This window comes from Thamnophis sirtalis, unplaced genomic scaffold, assembly GCF_051295495.1.
Source record: "Thamnophis sirtalis isolate CommonGarterSnake01/CBP01778 unplaced genomic scaffold, rThaSir2_p1.2 scaffold_7, whole genome shotgun sequence".
Lineage (NCBI taxonomy): Eukaryota > Metazoa > Chordata > Lepidosauria > Squamata > Natricidae > Thamnophis > Thamnophis sirtalis.
The window spans coordinates 62,735,160-62,751,159 of NW_028261387.1; the positions used below are offsets into that span (position 1 = coordinate 62,735,160).

Sequence of the window (16,000 nt, forward strand, 5' to 3'; positions counted from 1 at the left end):
TTATTATAGCTGAAAACCAACATCGTGTATGAGGAAATTCAAAATAATCCGAGCCCGCCTCGTAGCCAGGAGACAAGAGCCGCTCCGCCAACGCCCGACCGTGGACCCGCCTCCCGTCTCAAACTAATGACGCCTCTGTGAGCGCAATCAGGCCGCCTTGTCCTTCTCCGAGCCGGGGTGTTTCTGGGTACCGCGAGAATTGCTCTGACTGCAGGTCACTATGCCGGTAGGGCCGGGATGGCTGAGGAGCTGCTGGTAGGCTCAGCCCTTCGGCCCTCTCTGACGAAATGGCACCCCGAGACCGTCCGGTAGTGGCACCTCAGGCCGCCATGCGCAAACGCGGGGCTCGAAAGCGCCTCAAGTTTCGGGCCGAAGACGTCTGCTTAGAGCGGAGTGAGTAGCGAGGCCTCGGCGTCGTATCCGATGGCAGCCATTGTCCCCTGATCAGCTGCCCTGAACAGTCGCTTTCTTTCCGCAGTGACCGTGGCCGACTATGCAAATTCGGATCCTGCCGTGGTGAAATCCGGACGCGTGAAAAAGGCTGTGGCCAATGCGGTACAACAAGAAGGTGAGTTTGGCCGAAAACGCTCCCCGAGGGGTTTAAACTTAACATCCTGCTGGGTTCGATTTTCTGGGCTTCTATCATAGCATTCTGGAGCATAAAGGAACTACGGTGACATTCCATGACAGAACAGGTGAATTTGAGACTCAGTGACACACAAGGTTACCAGAGGTTATCCAGCGGTAAAATCAATTTCACTCTGATCATTTTAAAAATATGTTTGGCGATAGTTGTGAACAGTCCTATAGCTTCTCTGGAAAACTGTCAGACAGTGTCTTACTTTCTATTGCAACAAAATCACTTTAATAGTATGCTTGCAAACTTTTCTGTATTATTTGTTTAGTACTTTAATTGATATATATTTATTCTGTCTCAATCTTATTTATTTTATGCCATCGGAGTTGTAGATGGCAAATATTTCACAACTGCCTGTTGGATGTTAAGTAGATGTTTCCTGTTTTGGTTTTTTTTTTGAACTTTCAAACTCTTTCAGGACTGAATTTATTAAAATTCATATAGGATATACTTTGAAAACAAGCTATAAATTGAATAGTGAACTTGATTAATAATAGTTCTACATAAATTTATTCAAATTAGTCTTTTAATATGTCTCTTAATTGGATAGCTGTAGGAAATAAAATCAAAATGAAAAAGGCATTGCAGCCTGAACTTTTACATTCTTGAGTATTTATTTGTATCTTCTAATCTAAAAAGATAGTTTGAAACATTCAGCACAGAACTGTTTAAACATATTTAGATTACAAATTTGACTTATCAGTTCTATCTTTGTAATCAAGTAAAAGCTTATGCAAAGGTACAGTGTTTTAAGAACTCACTGCCACTATCCAGAAATAATTTAGGAGTCTATATAAAATATTAGTCTAAATTGATCTTGTCTCTTTTATCCATTTTCCTAGTAACATTTATATGAAGGGTGGAGGTGTGTTTTTCCCCTGTTCTCAGGGGGGGAAATGATAAGCATTTATCAATAGGTATTATAAGACAAATTGTTTCTGTTTACGGGATAGTGAAATAAACAATGTCTTTAATTACAACATGAACATTTGGTTTTTTACAATAAATTTCCATGTTTTTCCCTTATAGAAATATGTTTTCACATTTTTCTTTATTGTTGACCTATGAGCTATATTCATCTCTAAGCTCTTTTAATTTTACAGCCGTAGAAGTGTAAACAGTTCACTCTTTTTTAACTTCTAAACTATCAGCAACATTTTCTTGCATCATGATAGCACTTAATTTTCAAGGATAAATGAGCAAGAATATTTGCTTGAGAGAAGCTCCTAAAATAACAGAGAACACAAAAGGGTCATTTAATAGTGAATGCATTAACATTAGCCTAAAAATTAGCTTAGGATCTCTTGCTTCTGGATTGAAATACTGACTGACTCACTCACAGTTGCTGTAGTAGTTCACTTTCTACTCAAGAACAAACAGGTAGAAGTCAAAGCTTGCAAACCAAAACAGAATCTTTAACAGACACTTACCTGAATAATTTTTTTAACAAAAACATATGGAAAAAGTTCAAAATTAATCCAAGGTTCTGAAAACCAATTCAGGGTTGTCCTCCAAGTAGCATCCATACAAATTGCCACCCAAAAGCCAGAGATCAGGCAGTTTTTTCCAGCAAAGGAAAATGAGTTTCTTAAATCAGGCAGTAACCAACTGTCACTAATTAAGAAATATACTCCTTTGCTTGGCAAGAAGCCTCATAGAATGGCTCTGTTCTCCTCTCAGCTTATTGGGGTGCAGAACAGAGGTGGTACTCTGCCGTTCGCACCAGTTTGGGTGAACTGGTAGTGGTGGCGGCGGGAGGCTCCGCCCAGAAGTCATCACTGACGCATGCATGCACACTCCTGGTTTCAAACTTATAGTGAAGGTAAGAGGATTTCATGCCTGGTACAGAAGCTGGGAAGTCTTACATCATCTAACTGTTCCAGCTGTCTAGGTGCTGTTCTTTATCAGCCTCTTGTGATTCTTAGCTTTGTGTCTCCTGAGGTTGACATTCCACAGGTTTTGCTGGAGCCTTTTCTTCAAAGTCAGAGCAGCATCTGAGTCCTAGTCTAAGTACTCACTTTCCTCAAGATCATTTAACCTAGCTAGGGAAATCATGTTTGAGGTTCCATAGGTGGTTCTTGCAGCAACACCATGGCAAGGGTATTGGGCTTTTTCTGTGACAGGGCCTTAATTAATAAATTTTCTCCTAGGGGAGGCATGAGTGCCTGTGCTCTTTTATTTATATTTCTAATTGGTTTACTGAGGATTGCACCAGTTTTAAAATCTTCCGAAGAGAGAACAAGATGAAAATAAAATAATATTTGATTTAATTTTAATTTCCTTTTAATTTTTCCTGATTTTAAAATAACTAGGATACCCTCCATTTGACCAGAATTTTTCCTTTTGGGATTGATGGACAAACAGTTGGGGGGGAAGTTATGGAACATTGTTTTTGTATATGATAATCGCAATGAGAGTATTGTATGCACAAAGATAGAAAGATTTTACACTTACAATGGAAGAATGATTGGAGAAAATAACAGAACTTGCTGGGATGACCAAATTGACTTGTTTTATTAGGGAAAAGATAATATCTATATTTATTGCAGAGTGGAAATCCTTATGGATTCTTTGTATAAAACAGAAAAATAAGCTTAAAATAAGATTGATGATTAGACAGGATAATTATTGAAAGAAAAGAGTCATATAACTATAGAGAAAGAGCTAAATCTCTTAAATCAGTCCTCAACATCTTAAAAAATACGTTGATTTTACAATTGTAGTGGCCAAACAAAACAAAATCGTTAGGTTAATAATGTTGGAAGTCTTGACCACCGTAGGTCACTATAAAAAATGAAAGTCTACCATAATCTTAATATAGGGAAAAATAATATCCATATGTTAGGACTATTATTTCAGGATTTTTCACCCACCCTGTATCTTGCTAATTCAGCTAGTGCAAATCACTATATTTGAGGTTTTTCTTGTCCTAGTCTAACATCCATCTTGATCCTCTTTTATCCAGCTGCGGGTCTCCACTATCAATTTATTCAGTATATTTGTTTTGAGGACACTGCCCTTTTTCCCTCTTCCTCTACCAGAATGTCTGTTGGCTACCTTTCCTAATACACTCCCTTGGTCCCATTCTAATTAGCCTGTCTCTGCTTTCCTCCAGAATTCAGATTCTTTATCACCTCTCTTTTTCTCAAGCCTCATCTGTCTAGTTTTTCTTCATATTTCTTATAAACCAATGCTTGTTCTATAACTTTTGTCCAGATAATCTGCTTTTAATGTCCCTTCCTTAACTTATCTGGTTCTTGGGATAACTTTCAGTCTTTCATTCTCTCTTGTGAAACTTTCCTTCTTAAATGAACCTTAACCACATGTTTCTTAATGCAAGCCATGCCACCAAGCCATTTCAAGCAGCTGGAGGTTTCCTCGCTACTGGATAATAGACAAAAAGATTGTCTTTCATATAAAGGAATGCATGTTGTCCCACATGGCAATCAGAATGACAGGATGACCTACAACACCTTTCTTTGTGCCTACTGGCCCCAAAAAGAATTTAGATTTAGATCCTCCTATTTTTCCTATTGTCTCTTCTCTGGTGGTTTGGATTATCAACATGAATTTATTTTACATTCTTGATTCTAGGGCATCTGCTAATTCTTAAATCTCAAATTATTCCATTTATTTATGATTATAGTGAAATCACTCTGTGGTTTGGAAGCATCTTTCGTACCCACTGATGAAATACTATCTGTGGCAGAGTCCTATGACAGTGGCGATGAAATGGATTCTAAATATTTCACCACTGATGAATATTTCATGACTGATAGAAAAAAGAAAAGCAAGAGGCATAAAGGTAAGATCTATTGTTTCAACTGTTACTTTAACATAATTTCACTTCAACAATAAAATATTTTTATCTCTTCAGATAAAATCAAGCTGCTTTCTTCTTAAAGCATGGCCAGTTACATTGCTTGTTTTATATTTCAGAAAGCTCTGAGAGTGTGGTAGGCAAAGAATATCCAATTGACATATGGTTGATGTTGGCATCCTATATACGTCCAGAAGACACTGTGAGTTTTTCTCTAATTTGCAAAAGGGCCTGGATTGTTACTTGTACAGCTGTATTCTGGACCAGACTTTATAGAAGGTATAACAGCTTGTGAATTCTTTATTCTATATGGTATATGTATTTTAATAGTTATGGGGCTTTTTATAGATTATTTGTGGTGGACACCTTTATGAGTAGCGTGTATAGGAATCTGAGTATAAAAGATCAATGTTTCAATACTTAATGATGTATTTTGTTCTGAGATACAATTTTCCCAGACCTGTCCACTGATTCTTTTATATCCTTTTTGATCAGAACAGTAAGAGATAGCATAACATCAAAATTTAGGGCTGTGTCTCACTTCAGATTTCATATAAAAGGTATCTCATAGCATGTGGGGGAACATTTGTCTGCAACTCCATAACCCAGGAACACTTCCTGGTATCACACAGTAATTGCCACACAACCATAGAAAAAAGTGCAACCACTTTAAGGTTGCTTGTTCAAAAAACTAATGTATTTATATTCTGATACTTCAAAGTGCTTTTTTGTCTTTGAATCCAAAGCCTGCATAGCTGTATAAAATATGCATATATAATTGGTAGCATGGATTACAAAATATACATATGGTATAAAAACAATACCTCTTTGCATTATTGTCAAAGAGAAATTGCTGGGATTCATTGAGAGCTCGTAAATTAGTAATTGCTACAGTTCTTTGGACTTGCAGAACTTCTGAAGCTATGAAATCAACTTCCATTATATAACTGAAGTAATTGCATTGATTTCCTTGAATCAGTTAAAACAGATTGTTTTAGATTTATGACTATTGCATGATAGAAAATGAGTCATATGGTCCTCCCTTGCATATAATATAAATTTACAGCAACGTTTTCCATTACAATGGACAATGCTATATTGCTAAGGAAAGGCATAGTGCAGGATTTTTTTTGTTTTTATAATTTTTTCTTTCTCTAATCCTTCAGCAGGAAATTGAATTCAAGCCAGTCTTTCTTTTAGGTAAACACAGCAATTCCTAACATCATACTTTTAGCTGGCAACCCATGATCTATTGAGTCATTATTTCAGAACTATTTCCTTTTCAGATTCCTCAATGACTGAGCCTCAATTCAGAAAAATATTCAGAGATATATCTGCCTTCAAAGTTGATCTATATGGCATAGTCAAATAAAAATAGTTGACAAAGTGTACCGGAGGGAATATGCTGTGATATTTTGTATTATGTCATAGAATATTTTTAACATTTGCCAGATTTCAATTTTAAGGAAATTATGGATTCTGGAGTTCAAACACATTCTGTTAGTCCATTTCAGGTACCTTGAAACAAAAAAATGTTTTACCTAATTAAAAGTTACAGGAATATGTTTTAGTAGGGTCTAGATGGCCTAGAAATATTATTTAACCTATAGGAGACTCTGCCTCAATGCAGAGTCTCTGAACAGAGAAAAAAATTGAAGCATTTGATAAAAAATAAATTAATGGGGATTAGAGAAGAGGCATTATGCTAATTGGAGCATTCAACCAGAGTACCTTCCTACTCTCTCTCCTATGAGAGTTCAGAAGCTACGTCTTGACTTTCTGGAGGTCTGCAGTTTACAATGATGGATGATGCACAGTTGGAACTGCACTACTTAAATTGTACTGTTATTATTTTGTTTTTGAGGAATTAAGGATGGAAATGTTGGCAGGAGACCTTTAGTTTCCCCATCAATGCAATTTCAGAGCCATAATAACTGACAGTACAATTTCTTAAGCATCACAGAGAGAGGCAGTTAAAAGTGAGAATTAAAACAATTTGCTTCCCAAATGCCTCTTGCTTCTATTCCTATCCTTTACTTAGAAAAAAATGCCACCAAAGTTGCTGTTATGCTTCCAGATTTCAGTGGCATGATCTCAGAGTGCATAGCATGTATTTCATCCCTATCTTATTCTTACAATTTTAATTTTTCTTATTTAGGCATTATAATAGGAGTGCCTCCCTCCCAATCCGTTTACAGCCAGAATCAATGGAAAAGATGTACTGCCTTCGTGCATGTGTAATTCGTTCATTATACCATACGTATAGACCTTTTATTTCCCGGATAGCCAGAAATCCAACAATCCCGGAGGCTACTCCAAGCAGTCTAAAAAATTCAAAAGTAAGTAACACTTTGAGAAGAAGAATTATCCCACTGAGTATTAGCAGATTTCTTTCAAACTAATGAAAAGCATGCAAATGGGTCCACTGCCCAGTACATATTTTAGACAGATGTTGTCTTTATTAGGGGTGGTTTTTTAGACTTCTGCAAGCTTCTTAATTATGTTTTAGGTTTATTATGTTTGCTGTTTAATCTACCAATAAAGAAATCAAAATTTTGAACCTTAAAATAAGTTTATTATTTTTGGTTTCATGTTTGAGAGCAATTTATAACTATGTATTACAAAATAAAGTCAGCTCATTAAGGTGGGTTTAGTTGATACCTAATCCAGCACCCAAAATTGATTTATCGTAAATGCTTTGTAGTCACATCACAACGGCTTTGGTGTCCACAGTTCGTATCATACTAACAATTTGTATATCCTTTTGTGGGTAAAATTGGCACTAAAAAAGGAAATTAAATGTAAAAAATCTGTATTACAGTAACAGTTACAAAATTGGTTACATTCCAAAAACAATGAAATTATTCAGTTCCTCCTTACAATTGTTGAAATGCACATCTTCCATATGTGCGTGGCACTATCTTTGTACACTTTATCGTCAAAGAGCCTGTATGCTTAGACTTTGTTTTTCTTCATTTATAATCTCCTCTCCTTTGTGGAGTTCACCACAAACATTGAGCATGCAAAGTAGGAAGAGACTGGTATTTTTCTTTTTGGTTACTGAATCCAGCTTTTTCCTATTTAATTTCCCTTTCTCTTTCTCAGTGTAGCTTCTGTGGGACACTGGAGCTGTTGTGGTGTCAGCAAAAGTTGCCCTTAAAGACAGATCCACTGTTTGGAGCAGCATACCAGTTGGTACACATCTGAAGGGTAGGACAGCTGGCATGTGGATTTCTATGTCTTAGGAAATTCTTAAGCTACTTTCCTCCTTTTAACTAATATTCCAGGTTTCACAGACAAGAGGGCTAATTCTACTAGCTGCATCCCTCTGAATCTAATGCAGGTAGTCCTCTTTAGTGACTGCCTCGTTTAGCAACTATTCACAGTTATGACAGTAATAAAAAGGTAACTTTGTGACCAATCCTTGCATTTATAACTTTCTCATGTCTGTAAAGCAAAGGAAAGCTGAAGTAAGATTATAAGCATAGTTACAATTTCTCTTAGTGACCATTTTGCTTGTGGTCACTAAATAAGGATTACTTGTATGCAGCTGTAATAATTTGCTTTATAAAGATGAGATGCTTACTCCTATAGTTTAAAAAAAAGTAATATTGCTATGCATGTCTAGACTTTCTTTTATCAAAAGAATATTCTTATCAGTTGTTACATTAGCAAGATCTGTCTCTGCTTATTAATTTATTTAAACTTGTATGCCACTCAGTTCCCAATACCTCTGGCTTACAACAATCAACAAAAAGGAAATTATAATAAAACCAATAAAAGGATAAACAATTAAGCTTGGATTTTATTGATATATTCACTGTAGAATAGCTTTTGTCATAAGAGGTGAATGTTACTTTTCAAATCTAATGGATGTTTAATAAAGTTGTGAATGGGCATCTTGTATGATAGTTATCTTCTCCATAAAAATCTGGAATGTCTGCCCTATTCTGGTTCCAGTAGTTTCTTGATTTTTTTCTTGATAAAGCAAATAATGAGCAATTCTTAGCAATATTTTGAAATCATTATTTCTAGATTCTTTAGATTCAATTTGGAAATATTTGTTTAAGTTCATCTTTCATTTTATTTCCATGTAGTATCTATTTCTGTTCAGAAGAGGAAGTGCACATTATAATACAATGATATCCTTTTTTGAAATTGATGCCAATGTTATTTATTTTACCCTCAAAGTGATTTGTTAAAGTATAGAAACTCCAGACTGGATTATTTGAATACGTTTATGTTCAATAAGCCACAATCTTCATTCCAAAGAGGTTGGAAGCCTAGTGCTTTATTGCTTTATGTCTGTATAACACTATGTCCACAGACCACAACTCTTTCTCTTTTGCTCAACTAGTGCCTGCTTTTCTGGTCTAAAAGGATTAACCAGCAGTCTTCACTGTGGGAATTCAGCTTCAAATTCCAAAGGCAGGTATGAAAGCTAAACATTTGTACTCATGTCAAAATTTCATATTTCAGAATACCTCTCTGGCATTTATAACTCATTGTTATACTTATGCATACAACAGAGTGCATCTTGTTTGGCAAGATGCATGTCTAGATTACAGTCCAAAAAAGATTCTGTTCATAATGGGGAATAGTGGGGAAATTGGGGTATTTTGTAAAAATGTACTCGCACACAATCTGTTCATTTTCCTTGCTGGTGATCAGGATAGTGCTATTCTTACCAAGCTGGAACATTCTATTAAAATTGTGACACAAAATGTACATTTCCCCCCCAAATCCTTCATAAGAGACAAAACAGCATGAAGTAGCATGTAGCGAAACAGATATAAACTGCATAAAATTAGTTATTGTGAGGAGTGGGGTATTAATATCAAACTTGAGTGCAATAGTTCCCATAGGTTTATTTCCTCTAAAGGTAACTCCTATAGATAGAAATTGTTTGTAGTTTACTTAAAGTATATTAGGGTTGTTTATTAATGCAATGTGCTGTTAATCTTACAAGCTACTACATGTCATATTTGGACTACACTCTTAATCATCTGAAATCATATCCACAGCAAAAGCAAGGGCCTATATTCAGACAAATATAACAATCTCCATTATAGCCAAGATTTGTTATATTAAAACTATTAAATGTCACATTGGTTTCCCCAAAAAAGTATAACATATGTAGGTCAGTCCTAATCCTTCAAAGACAGGCCTACAAATTCTCCTGATTTGGTACCTAACTCTTCTCTAAGCTTGTAATTTGAAAGTTTGTAGAATTTGAATCAGTTTCTGGTTAACTAAATGAAATATTTCTCTTGAGTCTCCCAAGTTGAAGAATAAACGTTTGAAACCACTTCAACCACCTGTCCGGTATGCAGATGTCCACATGAACCCTGACCAAGACTGCTGTCTGTTGCAGATAACTACTATCGACTTTATATATATTCCTATAGTAATGGGCATGACAGTTACATTGGTAAGTATTGTGATTTCTTTGCTAAGTTTCCGATCTTTATAGCAGGAATTTTGTTCACTTAATCTTGACCAAATAGTTTCTAAATTTGAAGTATTGTGGTAGTTCGTGGATTACAGCTTTAAATGGGATCAGAATTTCCACCACTAAGCCAAGTGATTGTTAAGAGAAACATCATATCAATGCACTGCTTAGCAATAAGTCCCAATTGTGGTCATTAGGTGAGGACTGTGTGGTCATTAGACAAAGATCTCACACTTCTGCCCTGTGAGAACTGCCTCCACTTTAACTACTCTACCAACCAGTGCTCCGTAGGCTCTGCCGCACCCAGCTGACCTTCACTGTCTTCCTCCAACTGCTGATGAGCATCCACTTTGGCCTATGTGAGGCAGCTTCTGGCAGTGCTAAGATTTCTTCCCAAAGGCCGCTTGCTTGTTCTCATAATGCATTGGAAGGCTTATGAGGTGTTTTGAAACCTGCCAGGAGGCTGGCTGCAGAACAGAGCTTAAGGCAGCTTCACAGTAGTGTTGAGGCTGAAGTAGAGGCCCAGAGGCCCGTGGCAGCTGACTGAGGCTGGCAAAGACCCCAGCCTCTTTTTCAGCCCTAATGCTGTTGCCCAAAGAGTGTTGCTGCATAGGGCAGCCAAAAGGATAGAGATGAGGGAGACAGGCAGGTTGGAAGTTAAAGCGCTTTTGTGGTCGTAAGTGTGGGCAGATTGCCAAGTGCCTGAATTTTGAACACATGACACATCACAGTTTTGCTGCTCCCCATAATTTCAGAGATTGGACGTAAGTACCATTTGTTCAACACCACCTAACTTTGAACGGTTCCTGAACAAATGGTCATTAAGCTAGGACTACCTGTATTTTTCAAATAAAAAAGTCTTCAAGCAGGCACAGATAAGAAAAATACAACTTTGAAAACTATATTGAATAGTCTAATAAGGAATGACTACCACATGTGATTTTATTATAGACTATAAAGTTTCAGGAAAAGCAAATATTGCCCTGAAGGACTTGCTCAAAGATAACAGTTCATTTTTAGAATATTTACAGACAAAATCAGTTTAAAACATTGAATAAAATGCCATTTGATTTTGGGGTTAAGGAAGCCTGTGTGATCCAAATTATTGAATAGCTTCCATTTTCTTTTGCAGTTCACAATAAATGTGAGCACTGACATGCGGCACCACAGAGTGAAATTAGTATTCCACGATTCTCCAGTATGGAGTGGCAAGAAGCCCAGATTTGACCATGGGATGCAGGTTGTAATGGACCCTGTGCACAGTGTGCATCTGTTTGATTGGTGGCATCCACAGTTTCCATCTTCACACATCTGAAGACTCTCAAGTTTACATCATAAATTGTATTCTGTGCTATTTCCATAAACAACAACAATTTGATAAGCCAGTCTATGTATATGCTTAATCACCTCTTGGGAAATAATTTGTGCTAATAAGATTAGAAAGAACTTCTGTAAAGCATTTTATTATATGAAAAATAATTCATCTGCAAATATTTTGGTGCTAATGAAATTTGTCCTTTTGCTTTTTGAAAACAAAACACAGCAGAAATGTGTAACCAAAAGCCAACATGGGTTTCTCAAAAAAAAAACAAAAAAAACCACATGCCTGATAAATCTTACTGCATTATTTGACAAAGTGACAAAATTAGTAGCCAAAAAAAATACTTGGACTTCGTTCAGCATTTGATAAAGCAGACCAGAACCTACTTCTTGATAAGATAGAAAAATGTGGGTAAGACGGCATCACTACCACATGGATTCATAACTGGCTGACCAACAACACTCATCGTTTAGTTGTTAATGGAACTGCATCTACATGGAGGGAAGTATGCAATGGGGTACCTGAAGGCTCTGTCTTAGGCTCAGTACTCTTCAATAACTTCATCAATGATTTACATGACATAGGGAACTTTGCAGATAATACCAAGCTGGCAGGAATATCCAACGCTCCAGAAGATAGGCTTAACATACAGAAGGATCTTGACAGACTTGAACACTGGGCCCTAGATAACAAAATTATATTCAATAGTGAAAAAAATAAGGTTCAGCATTTAGGCAAGAAAAAACAATGCACAAGTATAGTATAGTAGGTGGTACCTTGCTCAATATTAGTAACTGCAAGAGGGAACATGGAGTCGTAGTGAACAACCACTTAAATATAAGCCAGCAGGCTGTTGCAGCTGCCAAAAAAAGCCAACGCAGTCCTAGTCTACATTAACTGGGATAGAATCAAGATTACATGAAGTGTTAACATCACTTTATAATGTCTTGATAAGACCATACTTGGAATATAGCATCAAGTTTTGATTGTCATGGTATAAAGATGATGTTGAAACACTAAAAAGAGTAAGAAAAGAGCAACAAAGATTATTAGGCTAAAACATGAAAGGTTGCAGGAATTGGGTATGTCTGGTTTAATGAAAAGAAGGACTAGGATTGACATGGTAGCAGTATCTGAGGGGCTGCCACAAAGAAGTCGTCAGCCTGTTTTCCAAAGCACCTGAAGGGAGAACAGGAAGCAATGGATTGAAACTAATCAAGGAAAGAACCTAGAACTAAGAAATTTCCTGACAGAACAACTAATCAGTGGGATGATTTGCCTACAGAAGTTGTGGGTACTCAATACTAGAGGTTTGGAAGAAGAGATTGGACTATCATCTGTATAGGTTTCCTGCCTGAGCATGGAGTTAGACTAGAAGACTTCAAAGGTTCCTTCCAAGTCTTGTTCTGTGTAAACTGGCCCATTTTAGAGTGATCCAACTCTGGAATCTTCAGTTCACATATTAGGTAGATATCCATTTCACTTCCACATGCAAAAGTATTTCAATGTGCCACGCCTATAAAAGTGTTTATTTTACTAGTTCCAAAGGCTGTCATTAGCAATCATGTATTTATGGCAAAGAACTTTCAGATTATTGACTTATTGATCACATCTTTACAGAATATAGGTAGTCCTTATTTAACAACTGCCTCTTTTAGAGACTGCAGTTACAATAGTGATAAAAAAAAACTTTATGACTAATCCATTCGTAGGTCTGTAAAGCAAAGAAAAGCTGACGTTTTAAGCGCAATCCTACAGTATTTCATTTACCAGTTGCTTTGCTTAAGTTATTAGTCCCAGTTGTAGTCACTTAAGCAAGGACTACCTGTATGGAAAAACAATGGTGCTGATTCCCTTAAGTATGAATTTTACAGGTATGTTGGGATAGGTTAGACTTTTCATGTTTAAAATAGATTAATAAAGATTAATGTTTAATTATTATTTAGTATATTTTATTCTGTCTTTTTTTATATATAACAAGGTATCAAACACACCTAATATTCCAGCCTCTTGTTTTCCTCACAACTGTGTTGTTGGATACGAAATGGGCAGCAAATAAATTTAATAAATAAATAAACTATGAGGTAGGTTGGGCTGAGAGACTGACAAAATCACTCAAATAGTTTTTGTGCCTAAAGGTGGCTTAGAACTCAGTTTCCTGATTTGATATTGTGATTAAGGTTACCCCTTCATCCCAATATCAAACTGGCTCTCATTTACATGCGATTAATTAGATATCTATCATACAGAAATGAAGGCTTCCTTTAGAAACAAAGAAAGGCGTATTTGCTAGTTGTGAAATGGAACAATTTTGTGACCGTGGCTTCAAAAATAGGTAACAGGTAACTGGGTAAAGGATACTCTAGTTATAGAAAGAAAGGAGGTAAGCAAGCTAAGAATAGATGATCAAGTTAGCATAAAAGGAGATATGAATTGGTGTTAAACTACCATTCCTAATTTAAGAGCTTTTTTCCTCCTGTACACAGTTGCTTGCTATACAACTTACCTTTGTGCTCTAAAAATCACTCAGATTGAATTGTCAGTTTTAATACAATATATACTATGTGTTAATTGGAGTATAAAATGGCCTATAATATTTCAAACAGGTTCCAGTTAAATATTCTTTTAAAGCTTTTCATATATTCAGTATCTCTCTCTTAGTTTGGCTACAAATTTGTCTAATTTCAGCCATTAATACTAGTGAACTTACTGTCTGAAGTTTTTTTAGGGTTTGGTTTAGGTTTGGTTTATTAGATTTATATGCCGCCCTTCTCCCAAGGACTCAGGGTGGCATACAACATTAAAAGAAATACATAATACAAAAGTTAAAAAAATTAAATAGAATATCCCAAACAAACCCAATTAGAATTGACAATAACATTTTTTAAAAAAAAATCGAATTAAAATTACCAATGATCAATTTATTTTGTTTTGTTCAGGCCAGGCTGGCTTGCTGGAAAAGCCAACTTTTTAGGGTGCGTCGGAAGGACCGGAGGTCAGGGATTATACGTAGTTCCGGGGGCAGCTCATTCCAGAGGAAAAGCCCTCCCACAGAGAAGGCTCTCCTCCTGGAGGTCGCTATCTGACACTGTCTGGCTGACGGGACCCTGAGGAGGCCAACTCTGTGGGATCACACTGGATGGTGGGAGGCTACCGGTGGCAGTAGGTGGTCTCGCAGGTACTCTGGGCCTAAGCCATGGAGTGCTTTAAAGGTCATAATTAGTACCTTGAATCGCACACAGGAGACAACCAGCAACCAGTGCAGGCCGCCTAAAAGGGGTGTAACATGGGAGCACCTAAGTGCCCCCATGATAACCCGCGCATCCGCATTCTGGACCAGTTGAAGCCTCCGGGTGCTCTTCAAGGGCAGCCCCATGTAGAGAGCGTTACAGTAGTCCAGGCGAGAAAGGATGAGGGCATGAGTGACTGTGCACAGAGCATCCCGATCCAGGAAGGGGCGCAACTGACGTACCAGGCAAACCTGGTAAAAGGCTCCCCTGGTCATGGCCATCAGGTGTTCTTCTAAACTAAGCCGAGTATCAAGGAGGACGCCCAGATTGCGGGCCCTCTCTGAGGGGGCTAAAATTTCTCCCCCTATCATCAAAGATGGAACAAGATGCACAAATTGGGATGACGGAAGCCACAGCCACTCAGTCTTGGAGGGATTGAGTTGAGCCTGTTCCTCCCCACCCAGATCCGCACAGCCTCCAGGCATCGGGACATCACGTCGAGGGCATCGTTTGGGTGGTTTGGGGTAGAGATGAAAAGGTGGGTATCATCAGCATATTGATGATACCGTACCCCAAAACCACGGATGATCTCACCCAGTGGTTTCATATATATGTTGAACAGGAGGGGTGAGAGAACCGACCCCTGGGGCACCCCACAAATGACACGCCTCGGGGTTGATCCCTGCCCTCCAGTCAACATAAACTGCGACCGATCCGACAGGTAGGAGGAGAACCACCGTAAAACGGTGCCCCCCACTCCCAACCTCCCAAGTTGTCGCAGTAGGATACCATGGTTGATGGTATCAAAAACCACTGAGAGGTCTAATAGGACCAGGACATAAGAGCAGCCCCTGTCCCGGGCCCGCCAGAGATCATCGACCAACGTGACCAATGCCATCTCCATGCTGTATCCGGGCCTGAAACCCGACTGAAACGGATCCAGGTAGACAGCTTCAGGGACTGGGGAAGCTGATGTGCTACCGCACTCTCAACAACCTTCGCTACAAAGCGAAGGTTGGAGACCGGACAATAGTTGGCTAAAGAAGCTGGGTCCAGGGAAGGCTTCTTAAGGAGGGGCCTCCCCACCGCCTCCTTCAAGGCAGGAAAGAACCCCTCTCTCAACGAAGCGTTGGTAATCACCTGGAGCCAGCCTCGTGTCACCTCCTGGGAAGCCGAGACTAACCAAGAGGGACATGGGTCCAGCACACAAGTGGCAGCACTGAGTCTCCCCATAATCCTGTCCATGCCCTCGGGGGTCACGGGGTCAAACTCATCCCAGATGATCTCCACAAGATTCATCCCCATCAACTCACCCGAATCTACCTAGTCAGTCCAAGCCTGTCCGGATCTGAGCGATTTTATCCTGCAGATACTGAACAAATTCTTCAGCCCTACCCTGCAAGGGGTCTTTCCCAGCTCCTTGGTTAAGTAAGGAGCGGGTCACCCTAAACAGGGTGGCTGGGCAGTTATCCGCGGACGCGATAAGAGCGGAAAAATGTTGCCGTTTTGCCGCTTTTATCGCTACTAAGTAGGATTTAAT

At 38.2% G+C, this 16,000-nt stretch overlaps 1 protein-coding gene across 3 annotated transcripts; it reads left to right on the forward strand.

Annotated features, from left to right (window-relative positions):
- The first annotated feature begins 98 nt into the window (after window positions 1–98).
- TMEM183A (transmembrane protein 183A) lies at window positions 99–13,171 on the forward strand. 3 transcript variants are annotated; one of them, XM_087720251.1, is made up of 9 exons: window positions 99–393; window positions 479–568; window positions 4,284–4,442; window positions 4,577–4,736; window positions 6,616–6,796; window positions 7,563–7,652; window positions 8,815–8,889; window positions 9,733–9,888; window positions 11,042–13,171. In XM_087720251.1, exons 1-9 carry the CDS (start codon window positions 288–290, stop codon window positions 11,222–11,224), a joined length of 1,200 nt encoding a protein of 399 aa, XP_087576377.1. In that variant the 5' UTR covers window positions 99–287; the 3' UTR covers window positions 11,225–13,171. The 3 variants fall into 3 exon arrangements, with proteins under 3 accessions (XP_087576377.1, XP_013914789.1, XP_013914788.1); XM_014059314.2 differs by lacking the exon at window positions 7,563–7,652 and having other exon boundaries at window positions 103–393; window positions 9,742–9,888; XM_014059313.2 differs by lacking the exon at window positions 7,563–7,652 and having other exon boundaries at window positions 107–393.
- Window positions 13,172–16,000: the final 2,829 nt, after the last annotated feature.